General features: G+C 37.8%; 4 protein-coding genes across 46 annotated transcripts in view; 2 read left to right on the forward strand and 2 right to left on the reverse strand.

The window, feature by feature from the left end:
• The window catches only part of dlg1b (discs large MAGUK scaffold protein 1b), a 204,637-nt gene extending 201,006 nt beyond the window's left edge, over positions 1 to 3,631 (forward strand). For all 38 annotated transcript variants that reach the window (XM_078172767.1, XM_078172768.1, XM_078172769.1 and 35 more), the window contains one exon: positions 569 to 3,631. In XM_078172767.1, coding sequence (XP_078028893.1) covers positions 569 to 675 — 107 coding nt within the window. In that variant the 3' untranslated portion in view covers positions 676 to 3,631. The remainder of the gene's footprint in view (positions 1 to 568) is intronic.
• Positions 3,632 to 4,166: 535 nt separating this feature from the next.
• LOC144464951 (tripartite motif-containing protein 16-like) lies at positions 4,167 to 8,127 on the forward strand. Its single transcript, XM_078172795.1, has 2 exons — positions 4,167 to 4,978; positions 5,444 to 8,127. Exon 2 carries the CDS (start codon positions 5,840 to 5,842, stop codon positions 7,511 to 7,513), a length of 1,674 nt encoding a protein of 557 aa, XP_078028921.1. The 5' UTR covers positions 4,167 to 4,978; positions 5,444 to 5,839; the 3' UTR covers positions 7,514 to 8,127.
• Positions 8,128 to 18,781: 10,654 nt separating this feature from the next.
• LOC117271978 (protein NCBP2AS2-like) lies at positions 18,782 to 19,697 on the reverse strand. Its single transcript, XM_033650592.2, has 2 exons — positions 19,628 to 19,697; positions 18,782 to 19,546 (listed from the first exon to the last, which is right to left on the reverse strand). Exon 2 carries the CDS (start codon positions 19,526 to 19,528, stop codon positions 19,211 to 19,213), a length of 318 nt encoding a protein of 105 aa, XP_033506483.1. The 5' UTR covers positions 19,529 to 19,546; positions 19,628 to 19,697; the 3' UTR covers positions 18,782 to 19,210.
• Positions 19,698 to 20,863: 1,166 nt separating this feature from the next.
• rasal2 (RAS protein activator like 2) overlaps positions 20,864 to 27,519 on the reverse strand; it is a 113,630-nt gene continuing 106,974 nt past the window's right edge. For all 6 annotated transcript variants that reach the window (XM_033650571.2, XM_033650570.2, XM_033650569.2 and 3 more), the window contains 2 exons: positions 26,308 to 26,395; positions 20,864 to 21,638 (listed from right to left, as the gene is read on the reverse strand). In XM_033650571.2, the coding sequence (XP_033506462.2) occupies positions 21,471 to 21,638; positions 26,308 to 26,395 (256 nt within the window). In that variant the 3' untranslated portion in view covers positions 20,864 to 21,470. The remainder of the gene's footprint in view (positions 21,639 to 26,307; positions 26,396 to 27,519) is intronic.

Below are 27,519 nucleotides of genomic sequence, written 5' to 3' on the forward strand. Positions count from 1 at the left end.
CATGAATGCTGTTTCTCCAGAACACCTGGAGGGAATTTCTCCAAATTTGTCACAAATGTCCGCTTTGACTCAAAAATGAACTGATCAGAGTCTGGGGGTCAAAGGTCAGTGTGACCTCACAAAACATGATTTTGTCCATAACTCAAGAATTCATACATATTCTGACACAAATGTCTGACAGGATAAAATAATGAAGGTCTAAAGGTCAAAGGTCAGATTGACTGTGACATCATCATGTTTTAACGTCGTATCTCAGGAACAGAAGGGGAGACATTTGGTCAGATACTTAATTGGTGACTCTAATCTTGAAACTGTGCTGATTGTATAGATCTGCTGTGTGTGACGCATCGTCCGTGTTTTAGAATTTGCGGCAACATTTGAAGCATCGTCTGCCGTCACGGTTCCACGTGAGTCTGGACAGACACGGACATAAACTGTAACTTGACTGGTTCCCGGAGGCGTACGACCGCGAGGCAGTGATTCCAGTTTGACCATCAAAGCGTGTGAACATGTTCCAGTAGAAACGTGTATTCCTCTTTAACTTTGAGTTGTGCTTATTATGTTTCAGCCATCGTTCAGGGTGACACTCTGGAGGAGATCTACGATCAGGTGAAGCAGATCATCGAGGAGCAGTCGGGTCCGTTCATCTGGGTTCAGTCCAAGGAGAAGTTATGAGGTTCAAAACTCTGTCTGCGCCATCGCTCCTCCTCTCTTTAGATTCACTTTGTTTTACTTTGAAAAGAAAAGTCGACCTGCAGACAGCAGCCTCCTCCCTCCTCCCTCCTGCCTCCTCCCTCCTGCCTCCTCCCTCCTCCCTCCTGCCTCCGGATCAACGATACGACACACCGGCTGACCAGAGCGTTGTTTCATTTTGTATTTGTTTTGCCTGAATAAGACTCCATTGTTGGGTTTCCTGACCAGCAGAGTAAAGCACACAGGAAGTTTGATGACATCACTCAACACGGTACAGCTCCTTAATGTTTAAGGGAGGAGAAGAAGAAGACGTGTCCATGAAAGTGGCGAGAAGAAACGTACGAAGATGATTTTATCTTTTTTTTTTTTTTTCTGTGGGTCCCCCCACCCAACCTTTTTTTTTTTTTTTGTCTTGTAAGGTAAGCGGACGGAGTCAGTCTCAGGCAGCGTCCGGCGGAGACACAAAAAGCAAAACTTTGCACGTTTGAGCTTTAACAGCATGTCAGTTAATAACCCCATTTATTTCCCATCAGCCCCTTCAGCGTCTGACATCACAGCTTCTTCTGTTCTGCATTTCAACGTTTTTTGTTTTGTTTTTGTTTTGTTTTGTTTTTTACACTTGAGTCGACTTGCTTTTAGTTTTATATTTTATTTTTGCTCCTCGCTGCTGCAGGATGTTTGTCAGGACGCTCTGCAGGGTTCCTGCTCTGCTGCTGGGGGGCGCTGTGGAGTCGGATTCATTCACTTAAATTCATTCACTTAAATTCATCCAGGCGAGGAGAAATCGACTCTTTTCACTTCATGGATTCTGATTTTATTGCTGAACATTTTTGCATTTCAGACATTTACTTTGACCTCCGTTTCATGAGGTCAGAGGTCACAGCGTTCATTATTCTGCCTGCACCGTAAAAACATCTCGACTCGAGTCACTTCTGTCTGTTCAAAAGTCCAAAGCCTCGTTTTCTTTAAAACAAGTGATTAAATCAAAAATATTTCAACCTGTTTTCACTTAAAACAAAATTTTTCAGGTCATTAAATTCATCAACATTATTCGACATTATCACAGGAAGTTATGATAATGTTAAAAAAATGTATAAATTATAAGAAACTCAGAATTACAGGAAAACTATCAAAGGAATGTTCTCCAGAAACTATCTCATGATTTACTTGTAATAATAAACAACAAAAGGCCTTTCGTTTAGTTCCTGTAATGATGTCATAATTATGAGCAAAACTTCAAAGCAATTCATATAAATACATGAATAAAGCAACATGTTTTAAAAATCAACATTATTATGGAAAAACTAATTTAGAGTTTTTAATTCCACAAGAATGTTTGTCATGACAAAAAAAATCTAAAAAATAATTTGTCACAAAAAATGTCACTTAATATGCAAAAATACAGAATTACAAGAAATTAGTCTCATAATTTTGTTGTAATGAGAGAAAACATTCTTTTAATTATGAATCACAATGAAACAGTCATAATGAGTAAAAGTAATCAATACGAATATGTAGATGAACAGAATTACAAGTAAACTCAACACAGGATAATAATTTTATACTCCAGAGAAAACTGTCTCATAATCAGGAAATCTTTACTCCAAGAAACTTCTCATAATTTCAAGAAAAAATAAAATAATAATTATCAAATTATTCAATCCATTATTAAAGAGCGATAATGCCGTATGTGAAAGTTCATGACTACAGAAAAACTGTCTCAGTAAAACTGAAAATTACAAGAAAATTGTCTCTGAATTTTCTTGTTTTAATAGAAAATATTCTTGTAATTATTTAAATTAATATATCTTGATTCAATTTATATAAATATATAATTACTAGAAAAATATTGTCACAGAGTTCTTTATGTCATAAAATATATACAATAATATAGATAAAAGAAGCTCAACACAGGAAATGTATTTATTATAATGACAAGAACACTTTTTTTTAAAGATCTCCCAATTATAATAAAAAAAAAAATCAGAGGTAAGATCTTTTGTTTGACGTTTAAAAAAATAACTTATGATGCAAAATCTCAACAGAACTAACTAATGACATCATGTTAGCAAAACTACCTTATGACCAAGAGAAACTTGTTACAGTAAAATTCTGTTATAATGTCAAGAAGACCATCTTTGGGATTTTTGGGGGGAAATTAGAATCTGTTCATTTTGAGTTATTTACTCAGTTAAACTGAAAAAATGCAGAATTACATGAAAAACTTGCAGTTTTCTTGCATATAATTAAGAAATCTTTATCGTGTTATTTTGGAATATTGTTTCCAGTTTTTGTATATTTATTTTGTGAAATTAATGAACTTCTTCGAAAGCAGCTTGAAATATTTTCACGGTCAGATCTGAAATTAAACGAGCGTTTAAAGACACAACGACTTGACGAGATGTTTTTTACGATGTGACGCTGATTTTAAACTTTGAATAAACTTGATTTTACTGAACTGATTTTTTATTATTATGATGATTATGATTATTATCGGTGTGTTTGGGGTGGTGTTGTTCGGAGCGGCGCCCTCTTGTGGCACAAGCTCGAACCCCGTCAGACGTCTGTCAGCGTCGTCAGTGTCTTACCATGGAAACGATGTCGATCATGTGATCATGTGGTGATTTGTGCGCCTGGAGACGAGCTGCCACCTCCAGGTGTCGGCAGGTGTGTCCCGAACATGCAGGTTATTATTGTACAATGAGATTTTGACAGATATTTAACCCTCGGTAAACTGCCTATTTTGTTATAATAAAAGTCTATATTGAACTTTACTTAAGCACTACTACTACGGGAATTATTTTCTTTGCATTGTTAATCATATATGAATAGAAAAGTATAAAGATATTTGAATATATATTTTTTCTTTTTCTTTGATCACCACCTCCTCTGTCTTTTAATTTTCTTTTTTAAGCATAATAAAAACTTAACAAGAAAACAGGAAGTGCTGCAGTGTTCTTCTTCTTCTGGGCTTTAGGTCTGATTGTTTGTTTGTTTGTTTGTTTGTTTGTTTGTTTGTTCAGCTGATTAAATGGTGTCTGAGTCCGTTAAGTTCAAACCATGGTGCTTTCTTTGGCTCTCACGTCGTCATCGCAGATCCGTAAATATCCAGTAGCCAGTGTCCGACACTAGGAGGCGTATTTCTTTACGGATGGATAGAAACCTGATAGAAGCTACCTGTAGCTGTGGGGGAGGGGCTCATTTTACTATCCAGTGGTTTGGAAGATGTGCTTGAAACATTGCCGGGACGAAAACAGGGCCTGCCATGTAGACTGCATAGCATGTTTGTGAAATATTTAATTAAAAATATGTATGAACGGCTGAACGATTCAGAGTAGGCTCGTTGGAGATGATCCACAGTCGCAGCACAATGCATGCTGGTTAGTTTTGTGTCCGACTTCATCCCGACTTCCTCTGAGGTCCTACAAAAGTGGACGGCGATGAAATCGTGAGAGCGAGGCGCTGCAGCTGCTCTCCACCGACTGCAAGACCCACAGCATGATGGGAAACGCTCGGGTCTCACCTGATGTAACAGCTGATTGGTTCAGATGTCGACTCAACAAGATGACGTTTTATATAAACTTTTCATTTTTGTTTAATTTCAGAGATTTAGATTTGATTTGTCTGATTTGAAGGTTTATTCTGTGAACAGGAAACGTGTGACTGCTGAGAGACTGAACACATTCATCACAAACTACATGTAGTCTGCTGTATGTCAACATGGACTGATTTAATTATTGAAGTATTAAACATCACTGCGGTCAGTGAGGTGTGAGGACTCTTACAATAACGTGTCCAGGTGTGACGCTCTGACTGTATCTGACTGATGTTTAATGAAAGCTGTTGACTTGTATGAAATATGAAGCTTACAGTCAGACACTGTGTTCAGCCTGTGTAGCTGAGGGGACAGGTCACACTGATCGGATCTGATTTACAGGAGAGTTCATGAACCATCAACATAAACTACAGATCACCTGTAAAGTATTTAATAAATTAATCTGTCATTATTTAAACAACAAATATTTGAATCAATCGACATCATATCAGACAGGATGTGAGTGTGTCTGTGACTTCCTGTACGGACTGAAGGCTGCTGGGAACTGTCAGGAAACTGTCTGACCTGACCGCAGCTTGTTGTCTCCGCCTCCTGCTGCAGCCGCCTGCTCTCGTCTACTCTCCAGGCAGGCGAGGCGCCTACTGTCAGTCTGACTGCATTTTAGCAGAATAAAATAACTCAGATTCACACTGTTCAAACAATCAGACAGACTCACCTGAGGATCAACAGGTAACATAGCCCGAGTCGTTTTTTATACAAATATTTAAAAAGAGACAAAGTTTCTTTTGAGTGAAAACTGGTTGAAATCTTCTCTCTGCATCAGCAGATTTTTCTTCATTTGTTTTAAAGATTTTAAAACTTTGATTTGGACTCAGATATTTTTGCTGTATTTTAATATTTTTAATACTTGTCCGACACCAGCTCAGCCTCCTCCTTCTCCTTCTTACTATCTGCTCATAACCTCCTGTGACTAAATACATATTTTTGTCTCAAGACTAAAACTGAGTCTAAAAGAGCTCTCAAAATGAGCGGATCATAGTGCTCACAGTTTTCTCATATGAATATCAGCAGAAAAATGCAAGCAAGGCGAGAGGAAGCAGCCAAGCGTCTGCACTCTGCAGAAAATGACTCAACCGGAACTGAAGTGTTAGATGACAAATAAGTTTCACCACTTCCTCTTGTGCTCTGTTCCAGTTATTTTAACAGACTTTGAGGAAGAGTCAGAAATATGGAGCCATCACCAAAACCTGAGGAGCTAACAAGTATTTAACAACTGAACACTGGAGTGTTTTCAGACGGGGAGCAGGTTTGAACTGAGGCTTCATTTGAAAGCAGGAAACAGAGTCCAAAGTGCTGCTGGTCTGCCTGGAATCAGCCCTCCCTCCTCTTCCTGCTCTCACACACAGCCAGCTCCACTCTGTTCCTCCCCTTCACATCTGCACTTTATAAATGGGTGGAACCAACATGGTGGTGACGTGACAGAGCTGACAGGCTGCATTCACTGCATGATCACATGATGCTGAGATCAGAGCTCAGACTAGTTTCACTTCTCAGGAAGTGAGACTCACACAGTCACTGCCACGAGGTGAAATGGCGCAGCAAGGAGCTCAGCTGGACCCCCTAAAGTTCTCTTGTTCCATCTGTCTGGATCTACTGAAGGATCCGGGGACTCTTCCCTGTGGACACAGCTACTGCATCAACTGTATTCAAAGCTTCTGGGATGGAGAGGATGAGAAGGGAATCTACAGCTGCCCTCAGTGTAGGCAGAGCTTCACACCGAGGCCTGTCCTGAGGAAAAACACCATGTTAGCAGATTTGGTGGAGCAACTGAAGAAGACTGGACTCCAAGCTGCTCCTGCTGATCACTGCTATGCTGGAGCTGAAGATGTGGCCTGTGATGTCTGCACTGGGAGGAAACTGAAAGCCTTCAAGTCCTGTCTGCAGTGTGTGGCCTCTTACTGTGAGAAACACCTCCAGCCTCATCGTGACTCGGCTCCATTACAGAAACACAAGCTGGTGGAGCCCTCCAAGAAGCTGCAGGAGAACATCTGCTCTCGTCATGATGAGGTGATGAAGATGTTCTGCCGCACTGATCAGCAGTGTATCTGTTATCTCTGCTCTGTGGAGGAACATAAAGGCCACGACACAGTGTCAGCTGCAGCAGAAAGGACTGAGAGGCAGAGAGAGCTGGAGGGGAGTCGACAAAACATCCAGCAGAGAATCCAGGACACAGAGAAAGATGTGAAGCTGCTCCAACAGGAGGTGGAGGCTATCAGTCGCTCTGCTGATAAAGCAGTGGAGCACAGTGAGAAGATCTTCACTGAGCTGATCCGTCTCATGGAGAAAAGACGCTCTGATGTGAAGCAGCAGCTCAGATGGCAGCAGGAAACTCAAGTGAGTCGAGTCAAAGAGCTTCAGGAGAAGCTGGAGCAGGAGATCACTGAGCTGAAGAGGAAAGACGCTGAGCTGAAGCAGCTCTCACACACAGAGGATCACAAGCAGTTTCTACACAACTACCCCTCACTGTCAGCACTCAGTGAAGCCACACACTCATCCAGCATCAACATCCGTCCTCGCCGCTACTTTGAGGACGTGACAGCGGCTGTGTCAGGAGTCAGAGATAAAGTACAGGACGCTCTGAGGGACACATGGACAAACGTCTCACTGACAGTGACTGAAGTGGATGTTTTACTGCCACAACCAGAGCCCAAGACCAGAGCTGAGTTCTTCAGATATTCACGTCACATCACACTGGATCCAAACACAGCACACACACTGCTGTTATTATCTGAGGGGAACAGGAAAGTGACAGTAATGAGACACCAACAGTTTTATTCTCATCACCCAGACAGATTCACTGACTGGCAGCAGGTCCTGAGTAGAGAGAGTCTGACTGGACGTTGTTACTGGGAGGTGGAGTGGAGAGGGGGAGGAGTTTATGTAGCAGTCGCATACAAGCATATCAGCAGAGCAGGGTGGGATGATGAATGTAGATTTGGATACAATGACAAATCTTGGATGTTATATTGTTACAATAACAGTTACAACTTTTATCACAACAAAGTCCACACTCCCGTCTCAGGTCCTCGGTCCTCCAGAGTAGGAGTGTACCTGGATCACAGTGCAGGTATTCTGTCCTTCTACAGCGTCTCTGAAACCATGACTCTCCTCCACAGAGTCCAGACCACATTCACTCAGCGTCTCTATGCTGGACTTTGTCTTTATTCTCATGATTGCACAGCTGAGTTGTGTCAAGTCAAATAGTCAGAAGTCATTTAAGGGTTAAACTCTGTGTTTGGTCTCCATGTTTGTTGCTGACAGCTGATTGTTGTGGTGTTTCTTCACTGCACACAGATCAGCTGTCAGTCAAACATTGTGGGCGGGACTTTGACATCTTCTCCTGAGTTGTTGTGTAAATGTTTGAGTGTGTGTAGGTGGCGCTCCTTCCTGTGTGTGTTCAGCCATGGAGGCTCTCACTGCTCATGATGATGTTTGTTGAGCTGAAGTGACATTTCTCTGCATGAAAATAATGTGGACTTCTCTGGGCTCTAAATGTCTGATCAATCTTTGTATTGATGTGTTTGTATGTTGTTGTGTGTGAAGAGAGAAAGCAGCAGAGCTCCTTTATCCTCCACACTTTGTTCTCTGTGCAAAGAAATGTGTGCTCACATTGATTTGTTTGGCAGAGCAGAGGTTGTAGTTGTTGTTGATGATCCTGATCAGAATCAATAAGGAGATGATTGATTCTTTTCTTGTACATAGCTGAGATTCTTGTGTGGATGAAGTGAATGTGAACATGAAATCATCGAACAGACTTTACTGATGGGATGTGTGAACAAACTGAAGCTTTACATGATGAATAAACAAACATGAACAAAGTCTTTTCTTCCTGTCTTCATTCCAGGGTCTCAAACAAAGCTGATGGAGAAAATGTGACACTGATCTGAGAGCACAACTGACGCACTTTTCCTCCTCAAACACCACAAAGTCCAGTGTTGATGTTTACAGCAGAAGAGCGTTTGTCAGTCGCTCTCTGTCCTTTAACTTTCCTCACTCAAACAGCGTGGTCACACAGACATGACACCAGTTTTCTGAGGCTTTTTACAACCCACACTTTGTTTAGTCAGTGAAGAGGATTTATTACACACACTTCAAAGTCCTGACACACACATTAGACAACAGATACTGTGGAGCTGATTCTTTACATTTGCTCACAAGTGTTTCCATGTTGTTTGATCACAATTCAACAAGTCAGAGACATTTGAACGTACGGCCTCAGATCTCACATTCCCAAATACTGTTTTCAAGCTGAGAGCTGAAACTCTTCTCTCCCATCTTTCCCATGTCACCTGAATGCAGCATCAGTGTTTCAGGGTGTGACTCCTGTCAACAAACGCACACAGTGTGATATTACACATATTGAAATGTCTCTTTGCTGATGTTATGTGAAGCTGGACTTGTCTTCCTGCAGTGAACATCACAGCAGGTGATCAAGTGAAATGTGACAACTGATGCTCAACACAAGAGGGCGCCTTCATCCTGCTGATTTTCAACACAGTGACTTGGCATTGAAGGTTAGAACGTTAGAGCGTCTCACTTATTTTCACCTGTACTATCACATTTTTTGATCTTTTATGACGACATGCTATACTATGACGTTTTTCGTGATTCTTGACGACATGCTATACTATGACGTTTTTCGTGATTCTTGATGACATGCTATACTATGACGTTTTATCATGATTACTGACGACATGCTATACTATGACGTTTTTCGTGATTTTTGACGACATGCTATACTATGACGTTTTTTCGTGATTACTGACGACATGCTATACTATGACGTTTTTCGTGATTTTTGACGACATGCTATACTATGACGTTTTTTCGTGATATTTGATGACATGCTGTACTATGATGTTTTTTCGTGATTATTGAAGACATGCTATACTATGACGTTTTTCGTGATTCTTGACGACATGCTATACTATGACGTTTTTCGTGATTCTTGATGACATGCTATACTATGACGTTTTTCGTGATTCTTGACGACATGCTATACTATGACGTTTTTCGTGATTCTTGATGACATGCTATACTATGACGTTTTATCATGATTACTGACGACATGCTATACTATGACGTTTTTCGTGATTTTTGACGACATGCTATACTATGACGTTTTTTCGTGATATTTGATGACATGCTGTACTATGATGTTTTTTCGTGATTATTGACGACATGCTGTACTATGACATTTTTTTCGTGATTTTTGACGACATGCTGTACTATGTTTTTTCGTGATTATTGACGACATGCTATACTATGACGTTTTTTCGTGATATTTGACGACATGCTATACTATGACGTTTTTCGTGATATTTGATGACATGCTATACTATAACGTTTTTTCATGATTTTTGACGACATGTTATACTATGACGTTTTATCATGATTATTGACGACATGCTATACTATGACGTTTTTCGTGATTCTTGATGACATGCTATACTATGACGTTTTTCATGATTCTTGACGACATGCTATACTATGACTTTTTTTCGTGATTTTTGACGACATACTGTACTATGACGTTTTTCGTGATTTTTGACGACATACTATATTATGACATTTTTCGTGATTTTTGGACAACATGCTATACTATGACATTTTTCGTGATTTTTGGACGACATGCTATACTATGACGTTTTTCGTGATTTTTGGACGACATGCTATACTATGACGTTTTTCGTGATTTTTGACGACATGCTATACTATGACGTTTTTCGTGATTTTTGGACGACATGCTATACTATGACGTTTTTCGTGATTTTTGACGACATGCTATACTATGACGTTTTTCCGTGATATTTGATGACATGCTATACTATGACGTTTTATCATGATTACTGACGACATGCTATACTATGACGTTTTTCGTGATTTTTGACGACATGCTATACTATGACGTTTTTTCGTGATATTTGATGACATGCTGTACTATAATGTTTTTTCGTGATTATTGAAGACATGCTATACTATGACGTTTTTCGTGATTCTTGACGACATGCTATACTATGACGTTTTTCGTGATTCTTGATGACATGCTATACTATGACGTTTTTCGTGATTCTTGACGACATGCTATACTATGACGTTTTTCGTGATTCTTGATGACATGCTATACTATGACGTTTTATCATGATTACTGACGACATGCTATACTATGACGTTTTTCGTGATTTTTGACGACATGCTATACTATGACGTTTTTTCGTGATATTTGATGACATGCTGTACTATGATGTTTTTTCGTGATTATTGACGACATGCTGTACTATGACATTTTTTTCGTGATTTTTGACGACATGCTGTACTATGTTTTTTCGTGATTATTGACGACATGCTATACTATGACGTTTTTTCGTGATATTTGACGACATGCTATACTATGACGTTTTTCGTGATATTTGATGACATGCTATACTATAACGTTTTTTCATGATTTTTGACGACATGTTATACTATGACGTTTTATCATGATTATTGACGACATGCTATACTATGACGTTTTTCGTGATTCTTGATGACATGCTATACTATGACGTTTTTCATGATTCTTGACGACATGCTATACTATGACTTTTTTCGTGATTTTTGACGACATACTGTACTATGACGTTTTTCGTGATTTTTGACGACATGCTATACTATGACTTTTTTCGTGATTTTTGACGACATACTGTACTATGACGTTTTTCGTGATTTTTGACGACATGCTATATTATGACATTTTTCGTGATTTTTGGACGACATGCTATACTATGACATTTTTCGTGATTTTTCGACAACATGCTATACTATGACATTTTTCGTGATTTTTGGACGACATGCTATACTATGACGTTTTTCGTGATTTTTGACGACATGCTATACTATGACGTTTTTCGTGATTTTTGACGACATGCTATACTATGACGTTTTTCGTGATTCTTGACGACATGCTATACTATGACGTTTTTCGTGATTTTTGACGACATGCTATACTATGACGTTTTTCGTGATTCTTGACGACATGCTATACTATGACGTTTTTCGTGATTTTTGACGACATGCTATACTATGACGTTTTTCGTGATTTTTGACGACATGCTATACTATGACGTTTTTTGTGATTCTTGACGACATGCTATACTATGACGTTTTTCGTGATTTTTGGACGACATGCTATACTATGACGTTTTTTGTGATATTTGAAGACATGCGATACTGACATTATTTCATGATTTTTGACGACATGCTGTACTGTGACGTTTTTTGTGATTTTGGAAGACATGCTATAGTGTGACGTTTTTTCGTGATTATTGACGACATACTATACTATGACATTTTTACATGATTTTTGACGACATGCTGTACTGTGACGTTTTTTGTGATTTTGGAAGACATGCTATACTGTGACGTTTTTTCGTGATTATTGACGACATACTATACTATGACATTTTTACATGATTTTTGATGACATGCTGTACTATGACGTTTTTCGTGATTTTTGACGACATGCTATACTATGACGTTTTTTGTGATTTTGGAAGACATGCTATACTGTGACGTTTTTTCGTGATTCTTGACGACATGCTATACTATGACGTTTTTCGTGATTTTTGACGACATGCTATACTATGACGTTTTTCGTGATTCTTGACGACATGCTATACTATGACGTTTTTCGTGATTTTTGACGACATGCTATACTATGACGTTTTTCGTGATTTTTGACGACATGCTATACTATGACGTTTTTTGTGATTCTTGACGACATGCTATACTATGACGTTTTTCGTGATTTTTGGACGACATGCTATACTATGACGTTTTTTGTGATATTTGAAGACATGCGATACTGACATTATTTCATGATTTTTGACGACATGCTGTACTGTGACGTTTTTTGTGATTTTGGAAGACATGCTATAGTGTGACGTTTTTTCGTGATTATTGACGACATACTATACTATGACATTTTTACATGATTTTTGACGACATGCTGTACTGTGACGTTTTTTGTGATTTTGGAAGACATGCTATACTGTGACGTTTTTTCGTGATTATTGACGACATACTATACTATGACATTTTTACATGATTTTTGATGACATGCTGTACTATGATGTTTCTTGTGATTTTTGACGACATGCTATACTATGACGTTTTTTCGTGATATTTGACGACATGCTATACTATAACGTTTTTCGTGATTCTTGATGACATGCTATACTATGACGTTTTTCGTGATTCTTGATGACATGCTATACTATGACGTTTTTCGTGATTTTTGACGACATGCTATACTATGACGTTTTTTCGTGATATTTGACGACATGCTATACTATGACATTTTTTCATGATTTTTGACGACATGCTGTACTGTGACGTTTTTTGTGATTTTGGAAGACATGCTATACTGTGACGTTTTTTCGTGATTATTGACGACATACTATACTATGACATTTTTACATGATTTTTGACGACATGCTGTACTATGATGTTTTTTGTGATTTTGGAAGACATGCTATACTGTGATGTTTTTTCGTGATTATTGACGACATGCTATACTATGACGTTTTTCGTGATTTTTGGACGACATGCTATACTATGACGTTTTTTGTGATTTTTGATGACATGCTATACTATGACGTTTTTCGTGATTCTTGATGACATGCTATACTATGACGTTTTTCGTGATTCTTGACGACATGCTGTACTATGACGTTTTTCGTGATTCTTGACGACATGCTATACTATGACTTTTTTCGTGATTTTTGACGACATGCTATACTATGACGTTTTTTGTGATTTTTGACTACATGCTATACTATGACGTTTTCGTGATTTTTGGACGACATGCTATACTATGACGTTTTTCGTGATATTTGACGACATGCTATACTGACATTTTTTCATGATTTTTGATGACATGCTGTACTATGATGTTTCTTGTGATTTTTGACGACATGCTATACTATGACGTTTTTTCGTGATTCTTGACGACATGCTATACTATGACGTTTTTCGTGATTCTTGACGACATGCTGTACTATGATGTTTTTTCGTGATTATTGACGACATGCTATACTATGACGTTTTTTCGTGATATTTGACGACATGCTATACTATGACGTTTTTTCGTGATATTTGATGACATGCTATACTATAATGTTTTTTCATGATTTTTGACGACATACTATACTATGACGTTTTATCATGATTATTGACGACATGCTATACTATGACGTTTTTCGTGATTCTTGATGACATGCTATACTATGACGTTTTTCGTGATTTTTGACGACATGCTGTACTATGACGTTTTTCGTGATTTTTGACGACATACTATATTATGACATTTTTCGTGATCTTTGGACAACATGCTATACTATGACGTTTTTCGTGATGTTTGACGACATGCTATACTATGACGTTTTTTCGTGATATTTGACGATATGCCGTACTATGACGTTTTTTTCGTGATTTTTGACGACATGCTGTACTATGATGTTTTTTCGTGATTATTGACGACATGCTATACTATGACGTTTTTTCGTGATATTTGACGACATGCTATACTATGACGTTTTTTCGTGATATTTGATGACATGCTATACTATGACGTTTTTCGTGATTTTTGACGACATGCTATACTATGACAATTTTCGTGATTTTTGATGACATGCTATACTATGACGTTTTTTTCGTGATTTTTGACGACATGCTGTACTATGACGTTTTTTTCGTGATTTTTGACGACATGTTGTACTATGATGTTTTTTCGTGATTATTGACGACATGCTATGACGTTTTTTCGTGATATTTGACGACATGCTATACTATGACATTTTTTCATGATTTTTGACGACATGCTGTACTATGATGTTTTTTGTGATTTTGGAAGACATGCTATACTGTGATGTTTTTTCGTGATTATTGACGACATGCTATACTATGACGTTTTTTCGTGATATTTGACGACATGCTATACTATGACGTTTTTTCGTGATATTTGATGACATGCTGTACTATAACGTTTTTTCATGATTTTTGACGACGTTATACTATGACGTTTTATCATGATTATTGACGACATGCTATACTATGACATTTTTCGTGATTCTTGATGACATGCTATACTATGACTTTTTTCATGATTCTTGACGACATGCTATACTATGACTTTTTCGTGATTTTTGACGACATGCTGTACTATGACGTTTTTCGTGATTTTTCACGACATACTATATTATGACATTTTTCGTGATTTTTGGACAACATGCTATACTATGACGTTTTTCGTGATTCTTGATGACATGCTATACTATGACGTTTTTCGTGATTCTTGACGACATGCTATACTATGACTTTTTTCGTGATTTTTGACGACATGCTATACTATGACTTTTTTCGTGATTCTTGACGACATGCTATACTATGACTTTTTTCGTGATTTCTGACGACATGCTATACTATGACGTTTTTCGTGATTCTTGACGACATGCTATACTATGACGTTTTTCGTGATTTTTGACAACATGCTATACTATGACGTTTTTCGTGATTTTTGGACAACATGCTATACTATGACGTTTTTTCATGATTCTTGACATGTTATAGTATGACGTTTTATCATGATTATTGACGACATGCTGTACTATGACGTTTTTCGTGATTTTTGATGACATGCTATACTATGACGTTTTTTCGTGATATTTGACGACATGCTATACTGTGACATTTTTTCATGATTTTTGACGACATGCTGTACTGTTTTTTGTGATTTTTGACGACATGCTATACTGTGACGTTTTTTCGTGATTAGTGACGACATGCTATATTATGACTTTTTTCGTGATATTTGACGACATGCTATACTATGACATTTTTTCATGATTTTTGACGACATGCTGTACTATGTTTTTTGTGATTTTTGACGACATGCTATACTATGACGTTTTTTTCGTGATTTTTGACGACATGCTGTACTATGATGTTTTTTTCGTGATTTTTGACGACATGCTATACTATGACGTTTTTTGTGATTTTTGACTACATGCTATACTATGACGTTTTCGTGATTTTTGGACGACATGCTATACTATGACGTTTTTCGTGATATTTGACGACATGCTATACTGACATTTTTTCATGATTTTTGATGACATGCTGTACTATGATGTTTCTTGTGATTTTTGACGACATGCTATACTATGACGTTTTTTCGTGATTCTTGACGACATGCTATACTATGACGTTTTTCGTGATTCTTGACGACATGCTGTAATATGATGTTTTTTCGTGATTATTGACGACATGCTATACTATGACGTTTTTTCGTGATATTTGACGACATGCTATACTATGACGTTTTTTCGTGATATTTGACGACATGCTATACTATAACGTTTTTCGTGATTCTTGATGACATGCTATACTATGACGTTTTTCGTGATTCTTGATGACATGCTATACTATGACGTTTTTCGTGATTTTTGACGACATGCTATACTATGACGTTTTTTCGTGATATTTGACGACATGCTATACTATGACATTTTTTCATGATTTTTGACGACATGCTGTACTGTGACGTTTTTTGTGATTTTGGAAGACATGCTATACTGTGACGTTTTTTCGTGATTATTGACGACATACTATACTATGACATTTTTACATGATTTTTGACGACATGCTGTACTATGATGTTTTTTGTGATTTTGGAAGACATGCTATACTGTGATGTTTTTTCGTGATTATTGACGACATGCTATACTATGACGTTTTTCGTGATTTTTGGACGACATGCTATACTATGACGTTTTTTGTGATTTTTGATGACATGCTATACTATGACGTTTTTCGTGATTCTTGATGACATGTTGTACTATGATGTTTTTTCGTGATTATTGACGACATGCTATGACGTTTTTTCGTGATATTTGACGACATGCTATACTATGACATTTTTTCATGATTTTTGACGACATGCTGTACTATGATGTTTTTTGTGATTTTGGAAGACATGCTATACTGTGATGTTTTTTCGTGATTATTGACGACATGCTATACTATGACGTTTTTTCGTGATATTTGACGACATGCTATACTATGACGTTTTTTCGTGATATTTGATGACATGCTGTACTATAACGTTTTTTCATGATTTTTGACGACGTTATACTATGACGTTTTATCATGATTATTGACGACATGCTATACTATGACATTTTTCGTGATTCTTGATGACATGCTATACTATGACTTTTTTCATGATTCTTGACGACATGCTATACTATGACTTTTTCGTGATTTTTGACGACATGCTGTACTATGACGTTTTTCGTGATTTTTCACGACATACTATATTATGACATTTTTCGTGATTTTTGGACAACATGCTATACTATGACGTTTTTCGTGATTCTTGATGACATGCTATACTATGACGTTTTTCGTGATTCTTGACGACATGCTATACTATGACTTTTTTCGTGATTTTTGACGACATGCTATACTATGACTTTTTTCGTGATTCTTGACGACATGCTATACTATGACTTTTTTCGTGATTTCTGACGACATGCTATACTATGACGTTTTTCGTGATTCTTGACGACATGCTATACTATGACGTTTTTCGTGATTTTTGACAACATGCTATACTATGACGTTTTTCGTGATTTTTGGACAACATGCTATACTATGACGTTTTTTCATGATTCTTGACATGTTATAGTATGACGTTTTATCATGATTATTGACGACATGCTGTACTATGACGTTTTTCGTGATTTTTGATGACATGCTATACTATGACGTTTTTTCGTGATATTTGACGACATGCTATACTGTGACATTTTTTCATGATTTTTGACGACATGCTGTACTGTTTTTTGTGATTTTTGACGACATGCTATACTGTGACGTTTTTTCGTGATTAGTGACGACATGCTATATTATGACTTTTTTCGTGATATTTGACGACATGCTATACTATGACATTTTTTCATGATTTTTGACGACATGCTGTACTATGTTTTTTGTGATTTTTGACGACATGCTATACTATGACGTTTTTTTCGTGATTTTTGACGACATGCTGTACTATGATGTTTTTTTCGTGATTTTTGACGACATGCTATACTATGACGTTTTTTGTGATTTTTGACTACATGCTATACTATGACGTTTTCGTGATTTTTGGACGACATGCTATACTATGATGTTTTTTCGTGATTTTTGACGACATGCTATACTATGACGTTTTTTCGTCATTTTTGACGACATGCAATACTATGACCTTTTTTTCGTGATTTTTGACGACATGCTATACTATGACGTTTTTCGTGATTCTTGATGACATGCTATACTATGACGTTTTTCGTGATTTTTGACGACATACTATATTATGACGTTTTTCGTGATTTTTGGACGACATGCTATACTATGACGTTTTTCGTGATTTTTGATGACATGCTATACTATGATGTTTTTCGTGATTCTTGATGACATGCTATACTATGACGTTTTTCGTGATTCTTGATGACGTTATACTATGACGTTTTATCATGATTATTGACAACATGCTATACTATGACGTTTTTCGTGATTTTTGATGACATGCTATACTGTGACGTTTTTCGTGATTTTTGACGACATACTATATTATGACGTTTTTCGTGAGTTTTGGACGACATGCTATACTGTGACATTTTTTCATGATTTTTGACGACATGCTATACTATGTTTTTTGTGATTTTTGACGACATGCTATACTGTGACGTTTTTTCGTGATTAGTGACGACATGCTATATTATGACGTTTTTTCGTGATATTTGACGACATGCTATACTATGACTTTTTTTCATGATTTTTGACGACATCCTGTACTATGTTTTTTGTGATTTTTGACAACATGCTATACTATGACGTTTTTTTCGTGATTTTTGACGACATGCTGTACTTAGACGTTTTTTCGTGATTTTTGACGACATGCTATACTATGATGGTTTTTCGTGATTTTTGACGACATGCTATACTGTGACTTTTTTCGTCATTTTTGACGACATGCAATACTATGACCTTTTTTTCGTGATTTTTGACGACATGCTATACTATGACGTTTTTCGTGATTCTTGATGACATGCTATACTATGACGTTTTTCGTGATTTTTGACGACATACTATATTATGACGTTTTTCGTGATTTTTGGACGACATGCTATACTATGACGTTTTTCGTGATTTTTGATGACATGCTATACTATGATGTTTTTCGTGATTCTTGATGACATGCTATACTATGACGTTTTATCATGATTATTGACAACATGCTATACTATGACGTTTTTCGTGATTCTTGATGACATGCTATACTGTGACGTTTTTCGTGATTTTTGACGACATACTATATTATGACGTTTTTCGTGAGTTTTGGACGACATGCTATACTATGACTTTTTTTTAATGATTTTTTCATGATTTTTGATGACATGATATACTATGACTTTTTTTCATAATTTTGGATGACATAACATAGTTGACATATTTTTAATATTTGATTATAATACACAGGTTTACGACGTAGAATCATGATTATTGTATTTGTAAGACTTATATGTAGATATATTTCCATTAAAATTAAATTCACTATTTGAATTACACTATAAGATTTTATTTCATGACAGTTTTATTACATGTTGTATTGACTCAAAAATGAACAATTCATCGTGTCACTTTAAATATTTTTTTCATCATACACTGTAGTCTGATTTGGCCTCCTGCATATAATCACAACAGTTGTAACTGTGGTGAAACAGACGACATGTTAGTGGAGAATATTTTCATTAGAAAAGAGTTTATTTTGTCCCTCAGAGACTTTTATTTTGAAGCTTCATGGAACAAACGACATCATCTTTTCCTGTGTTTGATCTGTCGGGACGCGTCGGTAACACCGTCTTTAACGTCCTCCAGCAGGGAGTCTCGGATCCTCCGGGCCTTCCTGCTCAGGTCTCCCAGTCCTCCCGGGGCCCTGGAGGCCTCCTGCCGGATTTGCTGGACCGTCCGGGACCGGAGCGCCCGGCCCGCCGCGTCCTTACCGACCTGCTGCGCTCCCAGAGCGGCCCGGGCGGTGAGCCGCGCCGCGCTGCGGACCGGAAGAGACTCCGACAGTTTCTCCACCACCTGAGCTTTCCTCACCAGCGCGGACAGCAGATACCTGAGCACCATGGTGACGTCACCACGCACCTGCAGGACAACCAGTTAAAGACCAAGCGGACAATAGCAGAGCACAGAGGAACACACCGGGCAGTGACCGAGTTAACTCACCTGAACAGTCACATACAGTTAGTGCATTTGAAGAGGAAGACACGTGACTTCCGGTGGTGTCTTTCAAAATAAATGTCAAAAACACACTTAAAAAACAAAAAAATTGTTTAACCTTAAAAACAACAAACATCTTTATTTTAATTAAGGTGTTTTGTAGCCTCAAATATATTCATCCATTGATTTCAAACAACCTTAAGTGGTCTGTGCTTGAGGCGGTTCATGGCTTTCACTGAACTGAAATTACATTCTCATCTGAAACCTATAAATCTACAGTGAATTATATTTTATCTGCAGAGTGGGATAAATACAACTCGTAAATAATGTAGTAAAAATTACAATATTTTGAAGATTCAGTAGTTATGTAAGAAGCTAGACGTAAAAGTTTGACCTAAAAGTAGTGAAGTAACTTACATTTCACGTCTGAATCTCTGATCATCTGAAACATTCATCGTTTCTATCTGAAATCAAAGTTTAATTCGTTAATTCATTCACTCAAACCTCTTTGACAAGCGACGACTTTATTATTTATTTAATCTGAAGATTATTTTCTTAATAAATAATCACGTGGTCTTCAGTCATCAGAAAATGTCACATTTTTTTCCTTTCTTCACTTTCAGTGCGACTCCTTCAGATAGAAATATTAGATTTAAAGATAAAGCAGAAATTAAGAAGCTGGAAACCAAATGTTTCCTCCTGAAAAATGACTGAAACCATTAATTTATGACTAAAACAGTTGCAGATTAATTGTCTGTCAAACGGCTCCTTTAACTAATTGTTTCTACTTACTTAAAAAAAAAACTTGTTCATATGATTACGTCTTTATTCTTTATGAATCAGCTGACGCTTTAAATTTTCACTTAGTTCTAAATAAAAATGAAAACAGTTTTGACCTGCAACTGACTCTTATCTGCAGATTATTTTATGTTTTTGTCTATAAAACATAAAAAAACAGTGCAAAATATTCTTTGTATTTCACCAGAATTTAAGGTGACGTCTTTAAATATCTCCAACAGTCTAAAACACAGAAATTTTTATTTACAGCAAAATCAAACAAAAATTCTGAGACAAACCGGCACCTCTTGAAAAATAACTTCAGTTAATGATCACCAATCAAAACAGTGACATCTTAAAAAAAAAAAAAAGAGTATACTTTGACGTGTAAAGTGCCCGACTGTGTACAAGCTGGTAAACTATTAACTGACAGTTTCCATGGAGACGATATAAATGAGAACACACTCAACTTTCAGGCAGCTTTTATTCTCAATGTGGGACAGCAGACAGGTGTGCGACCTTTGACCCTGATCCTACAGGAGTCTGTTCAGTAGATCAGCAACAGGGAGACGACGTGGAGGAATAAATTAAAACCCAAAAACAACTCGTCAGGTAAAAAAAAACAAAACTCCACTCTAAAAAATAAAACAATAAAATAAAATCAATCAAAAATCAACTTCAGCTTTCCTCAAGGAAAAAAAAGTTAAAATAAAAACGATAAAAAAAAGGTGGTTAGAAAACTCGAGTGCGTTTTTAGTTTTTGGTTTGTTTCTTCCTCACTGTGCTTCTGTGACAATGAACACACATACGCACACACGCACGCACACACATGCACACACACACACACGCACGCACACACACGCACACACACGCACACACACGCACGCACGCACACGCACGCACACGCACACACACACGCACGCACACACACGCACACACACACACACTCTGTACACTTAACAGATCAAACCTTCAGTATTTACACTCGTATTTATAGATTCTCGCTCTGATCGTTCGCAGGGCTGCAGCTTTAAGAGTTTAAGCTCCGCCTCTTGTTGTCCTGGTCAACCAGTCAGCAGCTGCTGTTCTTAAACTCTCCGTTCTCAGTGATGGACAGTTTGGTGGGGTTGGTGGGTGACAGGCCGTTGCGGAGGTTGGGCGTGCTGTAGCGCTCCTTCACCTGCGTCAGCGCTGCCATCAGCCGCGAGTTCGCCGCGTCCAGGGAGCCGATCCGCTTCTCCTGATTGGACAGAGATGGAGAGGGGAGGTGGGACAGGAAGTCAGACTGACAGGTATGAAATGAAATCAAGGTGCGTGACGATCTGTCGAGCAAAAACACATCGCAGCACCAAGTCTTTTTGAGTTTAAATTCTTCTCGAGGTTTGAAAAAGACAATTTTGATAAGTTAAAAAAGTATCTCCTTAAAGGGACAGTGCACCCAAAAATGTAAATTCAGCCATTATCTCCTCACGCATATGCCGATGAAGGCCCTGGTGAGTCCTCACATCCCTTGCGGAGATCGGCGGGGGGAGTGGCTAGCACACCTAATGGCAGACGGCGCCCCAGACTAACGTCCAAGAACACATAATTGAATCCACAAAATATCTCCATACTGCTCATCCATAGTGATCCAAGTGTGCTGCAGCCCCGACATAAAAAGTTGTTTGGAAAAATGTCATATGAACTCTGTTTTTAGCCTCATTGTAGCCTGTAGCTCTGACTGCTTCTCTGTGCTCCGCGCTCACGTGTGCGCGCTTGTGCGAGACCAGCGAAAGCATGAGCTTTGTTTACCCGTGTTTACATCACGTGACACGTGCACCGCAGGGAGAGACAACAGTAACCACAGAGCTAAAAGATAATTTGCACACAGTTGTAAGCTACTGTCATTACCTGCATCTCTCTCTCTCTGTCTCTTTCTGTCTCATTGTGTCATGCGGATTACTGTTAATTTATTATGTTGATCTGTTCTGTACGACATCTATTGCACGTCTGTCCGTCCTGGAAGAGGGATCCCTCCTCAGTTGCTCTTCCTGAGGTTTCTACCATTTTTTTTTCCCCGTTAAAGGTTTTTTTTGGGGAGTTTTTCCTGATCAGCTGTGAGGGTCATAAGGACAGAGGGATGTCGTATGCTGTAAAGCCCTGTGAGGCAAATTGTGATTTGTGATATTGGGCTTTATAAATAAAACTGATTGACTACGGTCTTTTAGCAAAGGACAGCCCAACATGTCTAAAGACTTTGAAATTTCTTTGTTGAGCCGTGTTTGTTTGAGCCCGAGTACACGGACGGAACTCAGGCTACTGGACGAAGCAGCCGCCGCAGCTCATGAGCCTAACCCTCAGCCAGCCGCAGAATACCGGAGTCGAGCACTGGAAACCTGGTGGTGTAGTTGTTTCAAATGCAAAGCAATGCCAACGGATGAGGAAAGTCTTTGCTGCTCAGACTGGGAATTGGCGATGCCTGCACTTGAGAATCTGGACATCAGTACTGACGAGACTGCTGCTCTTCAGAGACCGTGCATCACCGATCACCCTGAGCGCACACACGTGAGCGCGGAGCACAGAGAAGCAGTCAGAGCTACAGGCTACAGTGAGGCTAAAAACAGAGTTCATATGACGTTTATTGAAACAACTTTTTATGTCGGGGCTGCAGCACACTTGGATCACTATGGATGAGCAGTATGGAGATATTTTGTGGTTTCAATTATGTGTTTTTGGACGTTAGTCTGGGGCGCCGTCAGCCATTAGGTGTGCTAGCCGCTGCCCCCGCCGATCTCTGCAAGTGATGTGAGGACTCTAAAACTTCACCAGGGCCTCCATCGGCATATGGGTGAGTAGATAATGGCTGAATTTACATTTTTGGGTGCACTATCCCTTTAACTTATCACCATCTGAAAATGTGTCCATTAATTTGAAAAACTAAACCCCTTAAAAACACCTTTATTTTGAAAGTTTTAAAACCAAAAGCTCATTTGTTTTAAGAGCTTTTAAAGTAAGTAGATTTACAACACTTAAATATATTTGATAAATCCATTAATGATAACTTTAAGGTATATTTGAAGATGAATGGTTTCAGAGGCGTCAGTGGCTCAGTGGTAGAGCAGGCGCCCCATGTACAAGGCTGTTGCCGCAGCAGCCTGGGTTCGACTCCAGCCTGTGGCCCTTTGCTGCATGTCACTCCCTCTCCCCTTCACACTTCACTGTCCTATCAATTAAAGGCAAAAACATGCCCTAAAAATATCTAAGAAAAAAAGAAAAATGATTTCAGTTAACGTCAGATCTCAAAAATATTTTTAGAGATTTTAAGGGACTTTTGTTAACATATCAATATCTTTATTAGTAGTAAATTAATAGACTGCAGTACATTAAATGGTTTCTTCAGGGTTTTAAGCTCTTAAAATTTACAAAATAATAAATGCAGATCTGAGATCAACTTATGAACTGTAGTTTATTAGAGTAGTTAAGGGACTTTTAAGATGTAAGAACTGTACATTTTTCATATGGGGTTTAGAATGGATCATCTTAGTGTTGAAAATCCCTTAAAATTTACCAAATACCTTGTCTCTGAAGCTTCATTTCAATTTTTACCTTAAAAGACCACATTTTTAAATTAAGGGGAGATTAAGGGGTGACTAAATTTCAAAAAGCCTTTAGAACTCTGCAACATCCACTGGAAAAACCTTAATATATGTAACAGTCCATCAATCTATCCCCTTAAATAATTAAAAAGGCCTCAATTACATTATTATATAATTAGTGAATTAATGGAATTTTTAAGTTAAAAATAACTTAACGTTTTATTGTGTTAAACGTTTCTCCACCGATTCCTTCAACAAACCTGCAGAACTTAATTTTAAATTGCAGTAGAGATACAAAAGTTCATGTCAGAACATGTGTCTGGTGTCCAAAGATTGGGTTTTTAAATGTATTAGAAGGGAAAGATTATAAACTGTTTAAACATTCAAATATGACATCATAGGTAATCTTTAATTTGTACATTAATTTTTCACTTTGGGTACAAATTGAGGGGTTCACCCCAAATTTGGGATTAATGAACGGATAAGTTAATGGGTTTTTAAAGGATTATTTCTTTGATTAAACTGATGAAAAGCCCTTAAAACTTCTCAAACAGCTTAAAAATCACCCCTGAATTTATTCTCACTTTAATTGAGAAATTAAGGTCGTGGGGAGGGAAAAAATTCAGGAATGGCTTTCATAGGTCTTGGGTCAATTTTAAGGGATTGTTATCCTTTAAAAAGGTCTTAAAATATGAACATTATCTAATATAATGCCTTCAAATTTGATAATTCATTACTTAAAATCCCTTAAGACCTGTATGACATCAATTCATAGAATTTTAAGGTTGAATATAAGGGAATCAGTTCCAGGGTGAGTAGAGCTGTGATGTGTCTTTGACCCGACAGAATGAAACTGTAAAAGCGTTCAGAAAACATTTGAAGGCCGCAGCAGAAAAAAGAAACAGCCCAAAATAAAAACTGAACACAACAAAACCAAAGTGAGATTAAAGCTCTGCAGCAGGAAGTCAAACTGATCTGGAATCACAGTGTGAATGTTTGATTCACCTGCTGAGTGAACCTGAGCAGTCCGACAGGTCGTCTCTCATTAAACCTTCTGTCGCCTTGTTTCATTTTTAAAGAGAGTGAACTGGGAGCTCTGGTGCTTCAAAGAGGAAGGGAAGGGAGGTGAAGGGAGGGGAGGAGAGGGGAGGGGGGCGGCAGCCAAACAGAAATAAAACCAGCTCAGAGCGCCACACACCAAAACACCAAAACGCCAGCAGCCTGAAGAAAGCAGACGTGTCGCTGTGAGACTTTAACTATATAAATTCACCCTTTGATGACCTCAACTCTGCCGACGCCATTACAGATACATCAGATTATCAGTATCAGCACGTGTATCAGCTGTTAATGTTAATATTCAGAAATATTTGTCAAAAATATTCTCAAAATGTTCAGAAAGTTCCCAAATGTCAACATGTTCCCAAAATAGAATCAAAATATTCTGAAAATGTTGTCACAATGTTTCTGAACTGCCACAATATGTCCACAAGAAGTCATCACAAAGTTCCCAAAGCTTTAGAGAGCTTTCCAAACTGTCAACAAAATGTTCCCAAATTGTAATCACGTTGTTCCCAAAATAGTGCCAAAATGTTCAGATAATGTCCCTGAATGTCACTGAAATGTTTCCCAAGTCTCAACATGTTAGCAACATATCAAAAAAGGTTCCCAAACTGTCATCAAAATGTGCCCAAACTTTAATCACACCTTTCCAAAAATGTCAACATTATGTTCCCAAAATAGTGTCTAAATTTTCAGATAATGTCCATGAGATATCATTTAAATTTTTCCAGTGTCTACATATTACCAAAATGTCAAAAAAGGTTTCCATGAAAATATTCTCAAAGTCATCAAAAGACCCTAAAATGTCAAAAAAGGTTCCCAGACTGTCAGTGTCAAACACTATGAATGTTGGGTTAAAAACACATCTGCTCTGTGATTGGCTGCTCAGGTGTGATGGCGCTCGTTGTTGATGGCGTTTTTTTTTTTTTTCTTTTCTTTTTTCTAAAAACAGCGTGGTTTGGTGGTGGGGGTGAGGGAGGGGGAGGGACTACAGTCACTACTTGCCTGATTGGTTTATTTCACATCCGTTACTGACCTGAAATCAGTGAAGAGACGATGAGAGGCAAAGAAGAAGAACTAAAAGTGAAGCTCACAGACGGCTGCTGTTTGTTTGTGTGACAGCAGTGGAGCTTAGAGCTGCTGTACAGGAAACCATTTAATGTTTCAGTGAATGTAATTTAAAACTAACATGAAGTTGGTGTCCAGAGCTTCCTCACTGATGGTTAACACTGTGTGGAGGTAGATACAGGTGTGTCTGCAGGTGTGATGTTGTACCTGAGCATCAATGATCTTCTGTTTGGCTTCAATCACCGCCTGCATCTCTGCGTGGTCCCGCTTTAACTCCTCCTCCACCGCCATCAGCCTGACCACACACACACACACACACACACACACACACGTTATCTGAAGAATTTTAAAAAATGGCATTATTAAATTTCATGTCTTTATTTCATTTAAATGAAAAATGTTTTTTAAAATGCACTTCAGTTTAACTGTAATCAGAATGTTCCCAAATGTCAACAAAATGTTGCCGAAATGTTCTCAAACTGTTCCAAAAATGTCAACAAGATGTTCGTGAAATGTCAAAAAAAGGTCCCAAACTATCCTAAAAATGTTCTCAAAATAGTGACAAAATGTTAAGAAAATTTTACATTCTTAAAAGATCATCATAAGGTTCCCAAAATGTCAAAAAAGGTTCCCAAAATAGTGTTTAAATTGTCAGATAATGTCACTGAAATGTAATTTAAATGTTTCAAATGTCAACATGTTGCCAAAATCCGGAAAAACCTTTACAATCTGTCATCAAAATGTTGCCACAATATCAAAAAACGTTCCAAACCTGTCATTAAAATGTTCCCAAAATGTGTCAAATGTTAAGAAAAAATTGTCTAAAACTGTCTAATAGGGCTGCAGCGATTGATTAGTCGACTAATCGGTGACTAATCGACTATTGAAATAATCGATGACTATTTTAGTAGTCCACTAATCAGTTTGAGTCATTTTTCATAGAAAGGTACTATAAAAAACCCAAAATACTCTTATTGCAGCTTCTTACGTTCAGATATTGGCAGCTTTACACACTCTCCCATGACGGTGAACTAAACCCTTTGGCGTGAGTACGAAACAAGACATTAGATGACATCATTTTGAGGTTTGGGAGAGACAGACCGACATTTTTCAACATTTAAACACATTTTTTGATAAAATGATTAGTCAACTAATCGAAGAAATAATCAACAGATTAGTCGACAATGAAAATAATCGTTAGTTGCAGCCCCACTGTCTAAACAATGTTCTGTAAAAACAAAATGGCACCACTTTACTCTCAAAATAATGTCAAAATGTTCCCCAACTATCTGTAAAATGTTCCCAAATAGCGAAAAAATGTTCCCCCAAATAGCAACAAAAGTTAAAAAAAAAATGGCCTAAAATGTTCCCAAAATAGTCAGAATGTTTGAAAATGTTACCAAAATGTCATATACATGT

This window comes from Epinephelus lanceolatus, chromosome 12, assembly GCF_041903045.1.
Source record: "Epinephelus lanceolatus isolate andai-2023 chromosome 12, ASM4190304v1, whole genome shotgun sequence".
NCBI classification, from domain to species: domain Eukaryota; kingdom Metazoa; phylum Chordata; class Actinopteri; order Perciformes; family Serranidae; genus Epinephelus; species Epinephelus lanceolatus.